The sequence below is a fragment of the Lutra lutra genome, chromosome 5 (genome assembly GCF_902655055.1).
Source record: "Lutra lutra chromosome 5, mLutLut1.2, whole genome shotgun sequence".
Classification (NCBI taxonomy): domain Eukaryota; kingdom Metazoa; phylum Chordata; class Mammalia; order Carnivora; family Mustelidae; genus Lutra; species Lutra lutra.
Window position 1 is genome coordinate 68728426 of NC_062282.1, and position 20017 is coordinate 68748442.

General features: G+C 36.3%; 1 protein-coding gene across 1 annotated transcript in view; it reads left to right on the forward strand.

The window, feature by feature from the left end:
- Window positions 1-15628, forward strand: part of SLC27A6 (solute carrier family 27 member 6) — a 68580-nt gene extending 52952 nt beyond the window's left edge. Inside the window, exons 6-10 of the mRNA XM_047731616.1 lie at window positions 4593-4683; window positions 7955-8153; window positions 9186-9283; window positions 10829-10959; window positions 15061-15628. Coding sequence (XP_047587572.1) covers window positions 4593-4683; window positions 7955-8153; window positions 9186-9283; window positions 10829-10959; window positions 15061-15237 — 696 coding nt within the window. The 3' untranslated portion in view covers window positions 15238-15628. The remainder of the gene's footprint in view (window positions 1-4592; window positions 4684-7954; window positions 8154-9185; window positions 9284-10828; window positions 10960-15060) is intronic.
- Window positions 15629-20017: the final 4389 nt, after the last annotated feature.

The window sequence follows — 20017 nt, forward strand, 5'->3', positions numbered from 1 at the left end:
TGGTATCCATATGAATTCAGTTATATCTTTTCTCATTATTATTGTAGTATGCATATATTACTGTTTTGTTACATACCAAGTCACCAGAAAAATTTGGACCAATAACTTTCATAATCATGTAGAGAGATCTGATAAGTCCATCTCTCAAAAACTTAAACCTAATGGAAGCTTCCACTTACCGTTTCACAGACAAATCAGCATCTAAACAGAGATAGGCTGTTAATAAAAAAGGGAAAAGATGAGGAGGCATCAACACAAAGTTCCTGCATCCCAAATGTCTTTCCTGTGTGCCGTACTTACCATTTAAATGTATGCAGGCGGGGCACCTGGGTGGCTCAGTGGGTTAAAGCCTCTGCCTTTGGCTCGGGTCGTGATCTCAGGGTCCTGGGATCGAGCCCCGCATCGGGCTCTCTGCTCAGCAGCAAGCCTGCTTCCACCTTTCTCTCTATCTGCCTGCCTCTCTGCCTACTTGTGATCTCTGCCTGTCAAATAAATAAATAAAATCTTTTAAAAAAAAATAAAAAAAAATAAATTTATGCAGGCAAAGGGAATGTGTGCCATATAAGCCCCCAGAGCAAACACTAAAAAATTTTGTGACTGCGTTTGAGAGACAAACCCAAGTCACAGTTATAGACTGGCTTCTCCTTTTCTACACCCAGGGATGATATAATTGGGAGAGAACAAACATGAAATCCCTAGAAGAAATAAAACTTGAAAAAACAAAAGAAAAAAAAAGAAGTCTTAATAAAAGGTAGCTGACAAAAAATTACGAATACACAGCAAAATGATAAGCCCTATAAAATGACCAGAGAATATTTAGTAAAACAATTTCCCATAGATTAAAAAATTATAATAATATTCTCTTTAAAAATAAAAGCTCAGGGGCGCCTGGGTGGCTCAGTCATTAAGCGTCTGCCTTGGGCTCAGGTCTTGATCCTAGGGTCCTAGGATGGAGCCCAAAGCCCCTCTTTAAGCTCCTTGCTCAGTGGGAGCCTGCTTCTCCCTCTCCCTCTGCTGCTCCCCCTGCTTGTGTTCCCTCTCTGTCAATTAAGTAAATAAAGTGTTTAAAAATAAATAAATAAAATAAAAGTTCAGTGGGACACCTGGTTGGATCAGTCCCTTAAGCCTCTGCCTCCAGCTCAGGTCATACTCTCAGGGTCCTGGGATCGAGTCCCACATCAGGCTCCCTGCTCAGGGAGTGCCTGCTTCTCCCTCTGCCTGCTGCTCCCTCTGCTTGTGCTCTCCCTCTCTCTCCTCTCTCTCTCTTTCCCTGACAAATAAGTAAATAAAATCTTTTAAAAAGAAATAAGAGCTCAAAAGCTACGAAAGTATAAGGGAAATATAAATTAACAAAAGGAGTTGAAAAGTAGACACACTCAGTTCAAAGGAGAAAAATAAAAGGGTCTAAGAATGAAAGTATTGCAGAGATGAACACCACATTACAGGCTCTAAACATTGTGAGGGAGCAAGATGGTTGGGATTAAGGAGTCACACAAACACAATAAAAAGAATAAGCAAATAAGAATATAAAATAAATGAGAAAGATTGATTTAGAAAACATATACAATCATCTGACATCCACTAATTGGTGTTGCTGCAAGAAAAAAAAAGATCAAAAAGAAAAAAATTTATTTGAAACCTAATAGAGGAAAACTTCCTTAAAGACTTCAATCTTTAGCAAAAGAGCACACTATGTTCTAGGGGGAAAAAAAGTACAGAATGACCATCAGAAAAATATATACTGGTAAAATTACTGAACATAAAGAACCATAAGGAGAAAACAAAGGTTGTACAAAGTGTAGGGTGAAGATGGGAATCATCTCAGGCATCTCTTAAAACAAGAACTAAACACTCAAAGCCAGGAAAAATAAAAAAGTAAGGAAGGTATTCACCTAAGAATTTTACTTCTGACTGAGTTGTTCTTTGAGTAAAAAGGCAACAAAGAGATGTTCTCAAAATTTTAAGAATTCAGAGAATACAATACCCCTATATGTATAAAAATATCATACATCTTAATAAAATTCACTCAGTGGAAATATCCAGTCAACCTGAAGAGAAAGCAGATTTTAGAAATGAAGAAATCACCTTCAGTTAAAAGGTTTGATTGAATCCATTTAAATACAGAAGATTGAAGAGCTCCAAATTATGTTTATAGATGGGATGGCAGTATCAATCCTGAAAATATAAAAATACAGCACTAACTACGATGGGAATTGGGTGGGAGGAGAGGAGGAAATACAGGTACTAATTTTCTCATCTTCCCATATTTATGTAAGTACATAAATAAAAGGATTTAATAAAAAGATGCCTTCAAATTTCTGTAAACTTATTTATTATCTTAAAAGTAGGCAATTTTTATGGACCAGGATATTTAACCAGCAGTGCAGTTAGGCAATAATCTCCATGAGACCACCATCACTTCTCACAGCACTTGCCAGTTTTGAAGTCCCAACAACCCACTTGGGGTTTGATGATTTGCTGAGGACTCAAAATTTACCAAAAGCTGTTATACTTGTAATTATTATTATTATTATTATTAGGATTATTAATTATTAATTATTATTTACCAAAAGCTGTTACACTTATTATTATTAGGATATGGATTAAAATCAGATGGAGGGAGAAGCAATAGGGCAGAATCAAAAGGGCACCAAATGCAAGGCTTTTAGGGGTCCTTTCATATGGAGTCAGGATGGCATTACTCTCCTGGAACTGACATGTGACCATGTACACAGAGTATTGCCAGCTAGGGACGCTCACCAGCCTTGGTGTCTGCAGTCTTCTTTGCGGCTCCATCATTTAAATCTATTTGGTTGCTTGTGAGGCTGACCTCTTTCCCAAATCCCTCAGAAGGTCAAGCTGGGAGACCCAAAGTCCCCACCCAACATCATGTTATTCATGTGGCTCAGAGACACTCAATCTGAATCATACTGTCACTATGTGGATGCCAAAAGCCCTTAGGCTAACACATAGAGTCCTGTTGACCATAACATTGCAAGGCATAGAGAGAATCTCCCAGAAGCTGAGAGTGAAAGCCAGACCCCTGGTTAAACTGGGGTTAAGGTTAAATTCTTGATGCTGCAGGGACTGATTTCTCTCTTGCTAAAGAAACACATAATTTAACTTCGGTTCCATTTTCTTTGGTTAAATTCAAGGGAATTAAATTAATTGCATTACTTAAAATGATGTGGTATCATTTTTATAGATTATTTTATTACTCAGTTTCCTACCTTTCTCCCTATCAATTTAAACACACTTGTAATGATGCTTGTCAAATGCATTCCTTTATATAGTCTATTAAAAGTTTTTTTTTAAGATTTCATTTATTTATTTTACAGAGAGAGACACAGCAAGAGAGGGAACACAAGCAGGGGGAGTGGGAGAGGGAGAAGCAGGCCTCTTCCCACGGAGCAGGGAGCCTGACTTAGGACTTGATCCCAGGACCCCGGGATCATGACCCGAGCTGAAGGCAGATACCCAACGACTGAGCTACCCAGGCATCCCATTAATTTTATTCATCTTTTCCCACTTATTTGCTCTATATTTATTCACTTTGTTCCTCCTCCTCTTTGTCTTTCTCTCTTCTATGTGTTCTTCCTTATTATTTTTTCTGTATTTTTAGATGACTGTTTTCTAGTTCACCTTAATAAGATAGCTTGTTTAATTGATTGGCAAAACCTCAGTTTTCTTATGTATAAAAGGTAGGGGTGGGGTTGAACCCCCAGAATCACCTCTTAGTGGATGGGTGGACATGACAGGTGCAGGGTAGCTGGAAATACTTGGGGACAAGGAGAGATGTCCAACTAGCTTGTTTCCTAACTTGATGAGCATGTTCTAACAAATTTGCTCTCTCACAGCACAGAAGTACTGAGTGTTAGTTTAGGTATGTAAAGGTGAAAGGCCTGGGGAAAAGTTCAAAGTCAATTAAGCATCTGATCCCTTTTTTAAGGGATTGTAAATTAAAAACAGACAACGAAATTCTTGTCTTCGTATAGTTGAAACTTTGGTTTTATCAAAACTTTCAGGGGATTTTAAAAAATTTTATTTATTTATTTATTTGGGAAAGAGAGAGCATGAACAGAGGGACAGAGGGAGAGGAGAGAGAGAATCCTGAGCATGTGGGGCTGGATCTCAAGACCCTGAGATATCATGACCTGAGCTGAAACCAAAATTCAGATGCTTAACCAGTTTAGCCGCCCAGGTGCCCCTGAAAGGGATATTTTTGAATGACTACAAAAAGAAGAAAGCAGGAAGTGTTCCTTTTAGCTAGAGTTAGTAGAGTATGTGACTGAGCACCGAGATGTTTGGTACTGCTCCTTCAAGAATAAAATTAATGTTTTGCTAAGGTAATGTGCAACATAAAATGAAATGTAAGTAAATGCCATCATATAAGTGCTCTTTACTAATGCCTTCAGTTTTGATTTTCAAATATGTATTTAATTTTTATCAGGAAAGTTTACTTTTTTTCATAAATCTGCATTCTAATTCTTTATTTCAGTTGCCTGAACATAAACTCTGCCACCAGTAGATGTCACTGCACAAATAAATATTTCGTTATTGTTTTTGTTGTTTGTTGAATTTTATTTTTGCAGCTTCTTTTCAGTTATGACTTGCTAAAGTATGATTTTCAGAAAGATGAACCCATTAGAAATGAACAGGGCTGGTGTACTCATGTGAAGAAAGGTAAGATTCTTGCGTTTAACCATGTCTTTTCAGGCAAAAGTTTCTGAATTTCTGTTTAATTACTACTGAATTTAGAGAAGAAAGAATAGCTGTTACCGGTACGTGATGAGATTTATTTGGAATTTCAATGCAGGTAGAATAGTTTCATTATTAGGTATTAGGGATCCCAGTTGGGTCACTCAGATGGTCAGTTACTAAAATCTAAAATGGATTATTACTGGGATCCTTTTTTCCTGATCCACTCTTCTAGTTGTAACAGTAGTGCTAATGTCCTCTATCACCAAGATAAAATGTAAAAAAGAATGCCTTAGTTACCACTCTAGGTATAGTGGAAAGTCAGGCAGGCTTACATTTATATCTGGGCTCTCATCCTTAGAAAATGTACAACTTTGGGCAGGCCACTCGAGCTGAGACTCATTTTTTTTATATGTAGAGTCGACAATATTTATTTTGTGAGGTTCTTGTTGACCATTAAATGAGGTGATGTATGCAGAGTCCTACAGAGAGTCTGGCATGGGTTTGCTACCTACCTGCTGCTTTTCTCCATCTCACTCCCCTCCTCCACCAAGGTCTAGTTTCTGATAGTTTTTTGTCAGACAATTCACTTGCTGCTGCATAGGATCAGTCTAGAGATTTCAATGTCGATATGTGCACTTGGACTTGTTTAGAGATTCAGGCTGGATAAATCAGGCCAAAATTACTTTTTACTTTTTTCAGAATATGCTTAGGCTACATTTCAAAGATGAATTCGTTTAAATCTTAACTTCAAATGTGGAGATAAAGGTTGCAAACCTGGCTTGATTTGTGTGTTTTGGTAGCTGGAAGCTTGGAAAGAATATAAGCCTTGCTATTAAAAAAACAAATCGGCCTGTCCTCTAAATTTCAAACCTAAGAGCATTTATCAAATATCTTCCCCTAATTCAGGTCTGTAAGCTGTGTCCAAGAGAAAAGCCAATTCTAGAAAGATTGTAAAGAACTTTGTTTATTCACACCTTTCTAGTGCATTTTATTTTGTTTTGTTTATTTAAGATTTTTTTTTTTTTTTTTTTAAGGAATCTATGCACCCAACATGGTGCTCAAACTCACAACCCCAAGATCAAGAGTTTCATGCTCTACTGACTAAGCCAGCCATGCACTCCTGGTGTGTTTTATTTATTGGATTTAGGACAGTATCAACATCGGAACTTGAGTCTCAGAACTGCTTGTACAAACTCAGGGTTTCTTAAAAAAGCAGATTGTCCCTGGGCACCTGCGTGGCTCAGTTGGTTAAGCGGCCGACTGGATTTTGGCTTAGGTCATGATCTCAGGATCCTGGGATTGAGCCCTGTTTGGGCTCTTCACTTAGTGGGAGTCTGCTTGAGGATTCGCACTCACCCTCATCATCTACTCCTCCCCTGACTTGTGCTTGCACTCTTTCTCTCTCTCTCTAAAATAAATAAATAAATCTGTAAATCTTTAAAAAAAAAAAAAAACAGATTGTCCCCAAACATTTGCTTTAGTGTTCTGTGATTCTTATTATAAATTACTCAATATTTTTTCCATTAATGATACTGTATCTTGCATACATTTGCCTGGAATAGATAGATGAAGAATACTATGCTCTTTTTAAGCATTTGCAATAATTAATTTGTCAGGGAAGAAACTGTCAACCTGTGTCTTAAAGAAGAAAAACAAAGAATATAAATTTTAAGGGAAAGATGAGAGGCTTGGAAATTTCTGCAATAGAGGGAATGTAACTGAAGGAATATGTGTTGGAGGACAGGCTTTGGAGTCAGATGAACTTGGTTTATAAAAACCCATCTCAGGGGCACCCGGGTGCCTCAGTCAGTTAAGCCTCTGAGTCTTGATCTCAGCATGGAGCCTGAGGCTTTAAAACAACAACAACAAAGCCCATCTCCCACATTTAGTAACTGTATGACATTGGGCAAATTACTATATCTTTCTTGGTTTCTTTACTGTAAAATGAAGATGATATGAGGGCCTGTGTTACAGGTTTGTGATGAGAATCAGATAAATACGGTGCTCAGAATAGTGACTGGTCCCCAGAAAGCACTCAGGAAGTGTAACAGTGGTGATGACGATGATGATGAAGGTGTCCATGATGATAATGACAATGAGGGGCCTCTGCAGTAGCCAACTAGACAGTAGCCAACCAAGTCTGGCTTGGCCAATGGCATATGTGCCTGTGGAAGCCAGGATGTCCAGCAGGAGTGGGAGCAATGAACATTGAATAATGTTAAAATGACATAATTGGTTTACAGTGTTCTGGAATTAACCCCATCTGAGTACTCATGTGGATGTTGCCTCTGTTTACAGGGGGGCAAATCGTGTCAACAATGGCCTTGGGATGTTCTGGGACAGTGATTGCTGCTCCCCTTTGTCTTCCACACTTCTTGTAGAAGTAGATTTTTATCTTGCAGCTTGCTGGGCAAAATCCTGATTAATTTGAGTAAATCTGATTGAAAATTTGTTTCAGTTAATGTGTCTACATATAAAGAATACTAATAACTTTCATGCCTCATCTCTTGCCCATTGAGGATTTCCACATAACATCCTATATGGATCCTATATTTTATCCTATAAAATAAAATGTTTTCTTAAGCTTCTATTACCTTCTAGATCTGAGATAGTATTGAACAGAAACCTTGTTGCAAAATCAAGGACTTGAATTTGAGTTCGAGGTCCATTCCTTTCAACATTGTTGGACTTCAGTAACTTACTTGACCCTTCTGAGCCATGGCTCCTTCCTTGTGAAATAAGGATTTTAATTATCATTTTTAAAGGATTTCTGTAAAGAATAAATAGGATGACGTTGCAAGAGACTCATGGGGCTTGCTGCATTGTAAAAGCCTGATAAATATTGCTACTATCATAATCTTATTAAAATTATTATTATGGTTATTTATATAGTTTCATTAGTATCAGTGTTAAAATCTATGGAACTTGAAAAAAAGGTAGCCTTTGGTCTATCCACCCAGGATAGGATGTAAAATAAATTTAATGTGCCTTTGCCTGCATTCGCTTTCCTTTTTGCTAGTTTTTCCAAAGCGGTTTGTGTTGGCAGTCTGTGAAAGGGTGTGTTGGCAGTCTGTGAAAGGGTGTGTTGGATGCAGGATGCAGGCACCCAGGGTAAATATCAAATATAATAAAAATCAAGTTCAGGGGAAGAATATCAACACTGGTTGTATTGGTCAGATATAATCTGAGTACATGCATGATATGTGTAATAATAATTTTAATCAAGTCACCGAAAAGTGCCTTTCTCTCCCAGGAGAACCTGGGCTGCTCATTTGTCGAGTGAATAAGAAGAATCCCTTCTTTGGTTATGCCGGGAGTAAGAAACACACAGAGAAGAAACTGCTTTGTGATGTTTTTAAGAAGGGAGATGTTTACTTTAACACAGGAGACTTAATGGTGCAAGATCAGGACAATTTCTTTTATTTCTGGGACCGTATTGGCGACACTTTCAGGTGCGAAATAGAATGGGTCATACTGCTTCTTCTGTAATTGTGAACCATGTCCAAGCAAGGCTCCGTGGAAAGATTGTAGACCACATGGTCTGTACCTTTGGGGCAGACAGAGCGCTTTCACCTCTGTAATGTCTCCCCATTTAAAAATTCAGTGGCCATCTCTTTCTAGATTAAAACCTAATTTAAGTGTTGATGTCAATTTTTATCATTATTTAAATGAATCATTTTGGTCCAAATCAGTGAGCTCCTTTTTTAAAGAATATAAAATAAGTAGACAGATGTGATGTTTAAATGGCAGAGTTGAAACAGAAACCAGTTTGGTCAAGTCTGGTCTAATTTTTGACTGAATGATAAAAACAATGAAACAGCAAAATTTTCCTTTCTTACATTTTCCTTCTTAATTCCTTAAGATTATTTTAGGCTTATTCAATGATTTTGCTTTACTACTCAATGACTATGGAATAATGAGGGACATACAAGAGACCTTCAAAAATATGTTTGAATGGATAAATGAATCATACTTCCTTACCTTCTCCTACCAACTTACGGGCTCACTTTGTATAAAATCATTCTATTTGAATATACTCAATCCATAATTCATTTGTATTAAAGGATCCAAAGGGTTTAACCCCTAGAAATTAAAGGTTGCTACCCTGAGAGACAACTGGAACTTTCCTTTCATTTTTTCTGACTCTATCATTAGAGATAGGCAATGTTGTGTACTTAATTGTAATTACAATTCAAAATAAAGAGGAATTATCATTCCTTTGTTTTTATGACATACTGTAGAAAAACATAGTAATCGACTTATGCCAATGAAACACAGATACAGTAAGTTTAATTAAAACAATGATTCTGCTTTTGTTGACTTCTCAGTGAAGTGCTTCCTTGGAAATGCCTTTCATTTCAAAAACTGCCATTGTGTTTGGGTACTTGGAACTTGCCCAGAACCAAACACAAGGCATTGAAGCTAAAACTGGTACCTACTTCTTCAGACAGAGGTACATTCATTGGAACTTGGTTTTCATTTAGGTGGAAAGGAGAAAATGTTGCCACCACAGAGGTTGCTGACGTTATTGGAATGTTGGATTTCATACAGGAGACAAACGTCTATGGGGTGACAGTGCCAGGTACGAGTATATTTCAGGTTTGGAAGAATTCTCAAAATAGAATGTGTTGCTTTTCTTTACTTTTGTAACGATCTTACTAATTTGACATTTCATTTTTTGGTATATTAAATATCTTAGTCTTGTCTTGGCAAGTAATGCCCTAGACCAGGCTAACAAATGCCAATGGTCACATCCAGTACCAACTTAATTTTAATGGATGTGTGTATTTTTAAGTAAAGCTTGAAAATTCTGGTCCATGACTCACTGCTTGAAAATAATTCCAGCTTTTCAATAGTCTGTTATCGTTCCCTTTATGACTAGAGTTTATGCATGCCACTAAATAGGAACGCATGTAGTTTAAATGTTTAGTAACACTGACTTATGGTTACGTTGAATCCCTTTTTTTTGAAGATTTTATTTATTTGAGAGACAGAGAGCATGCATGAGTAGGTGGAGGGCAGAGGGAGAGGGAGAGCTAGAAACAGACTTGCTACTGAGCAGGGAGCCCAGGATCATGACCTGAGGTAAAAGCGGCTGCTGAACCAGCTGAGCCACTGAGGAGCCCTAGTTATTAACCTTTTTATTTTTACTTTTTTAAAGATTTTATTTTTATTTATTTGACAGAGATCACAAGTAGGCAGAGAGACAGGCTGAGTGGGGGAACGAGGGGAGGGGCGGGGAAGCAGGCTCCCCGCTGAGCAGAGAGCCCTATGAGGAGCTCGATCCCAGGACCCGGGATCATGACCTGAGCCGAAGGCAGACGCTTAACCCACTGAGCCACCCAGGTGCCCCTTCAGGTGAACCTTTATAAAAAATAATTTAAAAGCTTGTTTGGCTTCATTTATCTTTGTAAATGTGCATATGAGGATTGTCTCATGATGGTGAAAATGACAAAGCAAAGTTACCAAACTGAAATGATAGGATAGCTGTTCTCCTTTGCTGTTTTGTTTTGTTTTGAAAAGTGTAAATAATGTCCGACTAATGTTTATAGGTGCCCAGGACAATGGGATGGAAGTGTTTAAATGAGGAGCAGAGGAAGGGGATGTTTACTCTAATAGACCTTGGGTGTTGTCTATACTGTTTCCCTGGAAAAACCCATAGGTGGCATGATAAGCACTAAGTGATCGTGGAATTCAATACCAGTCTGGTTTTTAAATTTAAAAACAATGTTGCCTTTAATTTAATTTTAATTTTTGTATTGACCTTTAACATGGATATTTGTCTGGAATATACTCACCGTTAAATAAGTGTTTCCTCCCAATATTTTATATTAATGGTGGTAGAATGCAAACTGGGGGATATTTATGGTGTTTTCTATTCCATCTATTTCATTTGTGTAGTGTCGACAGTCAAGAATAGACTGTATCCTTTCCTTTCCTGACTTATTTCTGGGACATCGATCATATGCTCGGGGAGAGATCCACTCATTTATACTGTTGTTGCATTGTTACTGCTGTGATAGGATTAATGTCTCCATTTGCAATAATTAGTATGTGATTAAGAGAATCATTTTAAAAATCACCTAGTGCTTGTAAAATTAATGCTATTTTAAACTTTTTTTTTCAGATTATGAAGGAAAAGCAGGAATGGCTTCTATTACTTTAAAACCAAATAAGTCTCTGGACTTGGAGAAGGTTTATGAACAAGTTGTAACATTCTTACCAGCTTATGCCTGCCCACGATTTTTAAGAATTCAGGTAACTTTACTGTTTGAATTTTAAGAATTCAGGTAATATTACTTAACTAAAGATTCAACTTAACTACAAGACCAGGAATCCAGGAGATGGTTTATTTATAAGATAATATTTTATCTTTTAGATAATATGTGCATTTGATTTATATTAGAAAACCTCAAGAATAATGAAAAGCATTGGGATGCTAATTTATGCCGTATTTGAAGCCTAATTATAGAAGGGAACTTGATGAAATGCTAGGATGTCTTTGTCTTTGTCCTAATTATAGACTTGCTTTCTTCCTCTTCACTCAAGACCTCAGCAATGGTGCAAGCCCAAACTCCATTGTACACAAGCCTTGTGAAGACACTTGGTGCTCTATGCCTAGAACTGTGTTCCACCAGGCTGACATCCAGGTGTCTGAGGATGTGTGCAGAACGGAAAGGCAATTGGCTTTAAGCAATTCTGCTTTTAATTTTTACCCTTGTTCTGTCCAGCCTTCCTCTGGGACTGTATACTTTTAGGGAATTCTCAGTTTATTTGTTTTGAGAGGTGGGCACTTTCTTGTTAGATTGCTAGAATAAAATACAGTAAAAAGAAGAGTTTGCTCAGCCACTGGGTGAATTTGCTCACTCATTTATTCAGCCATTCGTGTATTTAATACTGTGTCCCCAAAGCTAGTACTTATCTCTTAACATCCAATCACAAAACTTTTCTGGATACATTCATCGTATCACTCTTAGATCCCTAGCGGAACAATCGATAGCATCATATTCATCTTCCAAGCATTTGCTGAGCAATCTTCATGGCCCTGTCATGGCTTGGTCAAAGGGATGCATCATCTGAACTCTCATAAATATATATTTCATTTACATAATTTTTAAAATATTCATTTACATAATTTTTAAGAGCTTTCGTACGCATTGTCTCAGATTATTTTCATAGCGGTCCTCTGAAATGCCAAAGGTAAGCAGAAGTATGAAGCAGAATTAATACATTTTCGATTGAAATTTTTATTGAGATTGTTGTAGTCATGCTATTGGAAGAAATAACACAGAGAAAGATCCTTAGTGTAGCGATTACTCAATTTCCTCCAGGGGTGTTATTTTTCAAAACTGTTATAACCTGGACATTGATGTTGATACAATCTACCCATCTTATTAAATTTTGTGTTTACCTATGTGTGTGTGTGTGTGTGTGTGTGTGTGTGTGTATTAAGATCTATACACTCTTATCACCTGTATTGCTTCTTCACCAATGACTACAGCCAAGATATGAACAATTCTGACACCACAGGATGTCTCATGTTTCCCTTTTATAATCACATTCAGTTCTCTCTTGAATTTCCCCATACTACCTTAGAAATAATATATTTTAATTGGGTAGACAGTTGGTAGTTTAAATAATATCTTAAACACATTTCCCCTAGGGCAACTTAAAATTACTTTCATTAAGAAGAAGAAATATTTTGGCATAGAACTATTCTAGAAATCTAAGTCAGTCTTACACAAACTTAGAAAATGCTTTAGCATCATTTAACACCTAAAGAAATAGAAATGTGACTGTTATATTTATTATAGTATTTGCTATAGTTAGTACAATGCATCATACTTAGTTGGCAGTAACAATATTTAACAAATGAATTATAATAAATTATCTGATATAAGCAGTACAAAACTTTAAGTCACTTCTGACAAAGTAAATAAAACAACTATCTTATCAAAATCAAAATCTTACCAAAATCCATTCAGCAAAAATTTTAAAAATGATTATTTTTGCTACTAAATTTACAAAAAAAAAATTTCTAAAAGATTTATTTATTCTGGGGGTGGGCAGAGAAAGGGCAAAGGGAGAGAGAGAATCCTCAGGAAGACTCACCCTGGGCCCAGAGCCCTGTGTGGGGCTCCCTCCAAGGACACTGAGATCATGACCTGAGCCAAAATTAAGAGTCAGACACTTGGAGCACTGGGAGTTATACGTAAACAATGAATCTTGGAACACTACATCAAAAACTAATGATGTACTATATGGCGACTAATATAACATTAAAAAAGAGAGAGAGACTTAACTGCCTGAGCCACCCAGGCACCCTAAATTTACAACAACAACAAAAAAATTAATGTGATATTACTTAGTATGGGTGGGATGAAATTAAATTGATCCTTTCATTCTGCTTGTGGAAACACAAACTGTTATAACCTCACTAGAAAACAAGTTGGTATATATATAATTAGGCTCTTAGAATTTACATATGTTTTGACTTAGTAATTTCATTTCCAGAAATGTATCCTTAAAAAGTAATCAAAGCTAAACAAATGTTATATATAAAGATGCTCTACAAAATGTTATTTATAGCAGTTAAAAATTTTGATATTCTTTATTAGTTAAAATAAGAATAATGTTAATTAAAATATTATAATTAGATGAGATCTTATTAAACCATTACCTAATAGGTTTTTTTTGTTTGTTTTTTACCTAATAGTTTTTATTACTAAAGAAAAATTACCTTACCTGTAGAAATACACCCAGCATATTATAGAGCTGGGGTTTTTTGTTTGTTTATTTAGATTTTATTTATTTACATAGTATAGAGAGAGGTGAGGAGAGAGCACGAAAGTGGAGTAGGAAGAAGGGCAGAGGGAGAGAAGCATCCCATGCAGACTCTGTGCTGATTGTGGAGCTGATGGGGCCAGGTGCCAGGACCCTGAGACAAAAATAAAGAGTTTGAAGCTCAACCAACTGAGCTACCCAGGTGCTGCTAGAGCTGTGTGTGTGTGTGTGTGTGTGTGTGTGTGTGTGTTTGTGTTTAAGGCAGAATATCAATTGTATACATACAGGGAGTTTTTAATTTTCTAAAAATGAGAAAAAGAGTATGTGTTTCCACACAGTCAGATCTAATTCTGTGATGACAGTGTTGGGAAGAGGGTGGGATAGAAAGGATGAGATCAGGGAAGGAGGTGCAGAGAGAACTTGAGTCTTGCATTAGTCCAGAAGGATGAATAAAAATGGCTAGGTGACTCATAGAACCTTTTAAAGACCTCTCTGTGTCATCTGACTTAAAGCCGGTTACTTCTCCATGCCTGAAGTTGTCACAGAGAGATACACTTTATCTCTTAAATCCCTTAAAGCAGAGAGCTTCTTAAACTTTCTAGATTCATGGCATCTCTAGAGTCTCAGTATTTCCTGGCATTTGGGATTCACCAAATACCTAAATTTTCTTTTTTTCAGTATTTAGGTCAAAAGAAATTCATTAAGTTTTTAGGTCTAACAAATTAATTGCTCTTTGGAAAAATAGTGTATATAAATTGAAAGCTAAAAAATACTCTTATTTTTAGGCAACCACAACTACCAGAGAGATGTAAATTGGGCATTGTACAACTCCTCAAACCTTGGAATTAGATTGGACTGCACAGGGAGAGCCTAATTCCTTGTCCCACATTGATTTGGAGCTGTACTTGCCTTTTATCACAGCAACCACTGAAAACCCTGTTTCACAAAGATATGGCATCGTTGAAAAGAATGTGTCACAAACTAATATTGGAAGTATGAACTACCTTGAGCTAGTAGTTAGCAAGCAGTGACCAACAGATATCACTGGGTTTACCTGGAAAATTTAAAATACACCTTAGAGACCCTGGAATTTCACAGAAGTACCACAGAGCACCTCAGTGCACAGTTTGAGAACCCAGGATTTAGATCATCTTTTACTCCTTCTGGTTTTTATAGTATTTGGCCTTATGGAATGGAATGTTCTCTTTCATAGGTTTTATCTTCTTGGTGTCTATTAGCATTTCCTGTACATGTTGTTGTGTTGACAGTGAATTAAAGAAATAAGCCTATGTATTTTAGATGCTTCTATAGTTGGTTGTAATTAGTTTTTGACAATTTTCATAATTCTTCTAATTAAATAAAGTTCAGAGGTAAATCAAGCTAAAAATTCCACTGTTCTAGAGGGCATTTTTTAAAATTTCTGATGTTAAATTATTAGTAGTTAATAGAGAGATTGTCACTGAATATAAAAGTGTTATAATTAAATATTACACTCTATCTTATTATTGAATATTCTGTTTATAGATTTTTAGATAATATTAAATGATTCCACTAATCCTGACAATTGCTTTGTAGGAGAAGATGGAAACAACAGGGACATTCAAACTACAGAAGTTTCAATTGATGGAAGAAGGATTTAGTCCATTGAAAATTTCTGACCCACTTTATTTCATGGATAACTTGAAAAAATCTTATGTTCCACTGACCAAAGAACTTTATGATCAAATAGTGTTAGGGAAGGTCAAACTTTAAGAATTTTTACACATGGGATTTTCATGTTTTCTTAGGAGAAGTGAGAGGAAAGTGTCTGATTCTTTAACATGATATGGGAGGAGGGAATGGATATTAACATATGCTGTGTTTTCTTAATATGCAACAACTTTTTTCTAAGTAGGAGCTTTCATTTGTTTTAGACCATAACAAACTTTAGTTGATTATTTGTTTTATCTATCTGGGGGTTCACTGCATAACTAAATATTTGCTTCAGTCATAAAGATTCTAAATAATCAGTAGTTAAAAATTTAGAAACTTACTACAAATGTACTTTTTACTATTTAAAGTTTCTAGTTTTGAGTAAATGGTTAAATTTTGCTCAAATGTTTTATTCTTATGCCCCTGCCCTATAACTCAATAAAATCATCTTCATTAATATGTGTTTTGAGGTTCTGTTCTGATGTTTTAACTGTAAACTTCTAGTCCAAGGAAGCTGACTGAACTCATGCATACATTCCTGTCTCCCTTATTGAACTCACATTCTGATGATAGAAGAAATACAGAAGTGTTTTACAGCAAACCAAGAAAACCAGTAAGCCCTAAACATTTAGGAATTTTTGGAAGATACATAAACAAGATCAAATGAATGGTAAAATCCAACAGAACTGTAGAAACCACTGGTGATACAGAAAAAGAATGGACTACAATAGAATGTAGGTATTGACACTAAGATAAGAGGCAGAAGAGACTTTGAGTGTGAGCAGGTTTGTGGTTATTAACAGAAATGCATTGCAAGGACAATATAAGACACACAGTTGGACTTCTTCCGGTCTGGAAGCAACAACCTCCAAGGTTTGCTTCAAGCTGGAACCACGTAAATGACTCTCTTGGTAAAGTGAGCTCGCTTCCACAGGAGGAGGTTGTGGAGCTAGACTTAAATGGAGTGGAGCCCAACAGGAAGCTTCTTTGCCAATAAACCTAGCTCCCTGTACAAGGAGAAGGAAAGTTAGCTTTGCCTCCTGTTAAAAAGCTTATTTGGGGGAAAGCCTGGGTGTCTCAGTGGTTAAGTGTCTGCCCTTGGCTCAGGCCATGATGCCAGGGTCCTGGGATGGAGCTCTGCATCTGGTTCCCTCCACAGTGGGGAGTCTGCTTCTCCCTCTCCCCCTGTTCCTTCTCTCTCTCTATGTCTCTCTGTCTCTCTATCTCACTTGCTCATTCTCTTTCTCAAATAAGTAAACAAAACCTTAAAAAAATAAAAGCTTATTTTGGTTGCAAGAGAAGTTGCAGATACAGTGGTTCCTTTTTGTACTTACTAGGAAAACAAGAGTTACAAAATTAAAATATTTTTTAAATGCATAGGTTAAGCCTAGTAGCATAGAAATAAAATGTAAAGCTTTAAGATTGAAAAAATGACAAGATGTAATCACCTTTGCAGAAATAAAAAATTTTAAAAGAAAAAAGTTCTTAAGTCAGAATGAATTAAAGTAAGTCTAAGTGTATCCATTCTCCTGTTAAATATATGAGAATGGATGAATGGTCTTTATTAAAAACTATTAAGTGAATGAATAAATTGGCACTTGATTTTTATATTGGTGATTTGGATTCTTTACCTTTCCCATTAAAAATCTGTTCTGTCTTTATGTACATAGTTTTGATTTATGTGCTTTTTACTGCAATAAATCTGAATGAACATTTTACTACTAACTCATAACTTTTTAAAATTGTTAGAGATGAGAAAATGATGGTGAATTTAGCATACATATCTTACTCCCTTACCTGTAACTTTCCTGTCAAATTCATTATAGTAAAAGACAAAATATTATGAAAACAATAATCCACTAAAAGATGGGGGAATGGAGGGAACAAGAGAGTCTGTCTTCTGTGGATAAAACATTGTCAGAAATTACTGGAAAATAGGAAACACATGAGACCAGGTTTTCAAAGAAACCATAGATGGATGGGGGGAAAAGCCTCACACTTATACCATTGAAAAATGCTTCAAAGCAAAAGAAACCAACCACATTGAAAACACATCTAAAGATCAAGATGGGTCCTCTGTGTAATTAATTAGGGTAATTAATTGTAGAAAATTGAGATGAGTTTCTCTGCCTTTCCCTTGATTATAGAAAATTTCCATCAGTGCACAAAATAACTCATGACATAAAAAAAATAGAAAATAAGATCCCATGACATTCAAAACTTCTTTAAGACAAAAGACACTAAGGATTAAAGTTTTTAAAGAGCTAGAAACTAAGAGAGAATGTCTAGAAACCTGGGGAAGGAAGTTGCCCACATTTATTATATATTAAGAACGTTTGCACAAAAAAGCGGGGGAGGCAAAAGGAAGAGAAGATGAATTCTCTTCCAAAGGAGAAAGAACATAAAAAAAATGGAACCCCTACCAAGATTCAAGTTTACTAGGACAAAAGCAGGGGGCAAGGAGGTTTTCTGATTTTAATTTCTAAGAAATGAAATCCTCAAGAAAATGTAGATAAGAGAGGTTCTAGAATCTATCTAGATTAGAAAGTCTCTGGTCTTAGAGTCACAGAGACTTATGAGAAGTCATGAGGCTAATTCAGAAACAGAATGGTCCCCATGACTTTGACTTTAACAGGAAATTAGTGAGAAGGACATTTGGCTTCTAGAGGGCTAGGTGCTAGAATAGGGGCATCTCCGTGGCTAACTGCATGGATCTTTGACTGCGAACCAAATAAAACTGACTTTTCCAGAGAGAACTGCATGGTGGGGTAACCCAATGGCCCCCTCCTCTCCAGTATCCACAGCACATTCCCAAGGATGTAGACCCAAATTTGAGGGAAATGATAGAAGAGAAGCCAAAATAGCTTGAAATTAAGTGCTTCCATCTTGCCCTTCAAAATGGAAATTAGATTAATTCTGGTTCAAACTGAAATTCAGTTCCTTAACTTCTAATTCTTGACATGGATGAAAAATTGCAGTAAAGGATCTCTACAAATAATCACAGAATTGTCATTGATTATCTTTCTTAGGGTCTTCTAGTAGGATTCATGATGCAATTCTCTTAGAACTGGTAGATATTTTACTTCTTTCTACCTATTTATGAATTGGGGCCAGAATAGAAAGAGCAGCCAAGGGATTACTTTGCTTCCATAGGCATGATGGATGGGAACAAGGGACCCATACTGGTAATGGGTGGGTCAAAGACAGGCTTATGCTGACATCAAGCCGCCAGATTTGGGAATGGAATTAGCTAAGTCATTGATTGTCTTTTTGTTTTGTTTTGTTTTGTTTTGGTTTGGTTTGGTTTGGTTTGGTTTGGTTTGGTTTGGTTTTGGCTGTCTTTTTTTACAATGACTCTGCTTTGTGCTATTTCTTGAATGTACTATTATCTGTAAGTGAACCTCTGGGCCAAAAAAATGCCATTTTCCACAGGCATATGTTTTATAAATTGTCAATGACATAATGGAAAAGTAAAGCAAATTCTCCATATATTAAGAGCTGCAGTATTGGGACTAGATATATTTTCATGCAAATGAGCTACAAATATTGAAGATAATATGTGAAAGCTTATGCCACAAAAGCAGTAACATAGAGAACAGATTTCTGTCAGAGTAAGTTTAGCAAACAAAAAAGCAATTCTTTCTTGATGTTGTCAAGAAAACCAGTAAGGGAAAAATAGGAACTAATTGGTTTATATCAAAGATAATGGTTAAATCTACTTCTGTGAATCCTGCACTAATCAAATATTTTGGTGATTGTTAGGCAAGCCAAACCATTATGTTTAAAAAGGAAGTCTGTGAGTGGTCAGTTGGTTTTGATCCTCATCAAAATACCTGATTTTGCTATTGAATTACCTTCACACACTATTTAAACCAAGAAGAGAACATTATATGAAGCTATTATGATCTGTGTGATGTGAAAAGACGTTTATATCAAATGGGGTTTTGTAGTAAGAGGAATTAATTTTTTTTCTGGGAAATGGGGGAAGTTCTGTATATAAGCAGAACAAAGCATTAATTCAGATTTCTCATATGTTTTTCTTAGACTTTAGCCATTCACACGAGACTAAAAAAAGACTGTGGGCAATAACCCATAGATAACCCCGGCCTTATCATAGGAAAAAGCATCACACAAATGCCAGTTGAGAATACTCTGCAAAACAGCAGACTAGCGCTCCTCAAAACTATCAAGGTCAGTAAAAACCTGGAGGTGTGTATGCTTGCATCTATGGTTAGAATCTAAAATGTGGGGCAATTTTAAGAAAATTACTGTTTCTGTGTAGGAGAGAGATCAGACTAATATATTCTATCAACTGTATAGAAGAATAGTGAGTAATAATCTCTCTTATTAATATGTAGTGATTTTTATTTCTTAAAAATTTTTCTGGTCAAACAGTGTCTTATGTCTAGTGGCCCACACTGCAGATGAATTAAGTTTAACATGTAGTAAAATACTCTTTCAGTATATGATTCCTGGAAATTAAATTCACTGCCACCTTGACATTGCCCTGTCCGGTGTCTAGCCATTACGTCTCCCTATTTAAACTCATGGGTAGAGTGAAACTGGAGTCAGAATTTACTGTGTTCTGTCCTCTCGCAGCCCTGATGTTTAGCTAGCTGGGTCACCTTTGTTTGGCGACTCACCTAAGTCTTGTTTTGCTCACCTGTAAAAGAGAAGTTATAAATCTGACTTCCAAAAATGTTGTGAAGATGAAGTGAACAACAAATGTGAAGGCCCTGGGTACACTCAATTAAAAAAAAATGCTTGTTGCTTCTATCTATTAAATATGCACAATTATGTTTAGCCTTCATTTTGCAAAAATAGAGATGGCCATTTCCTA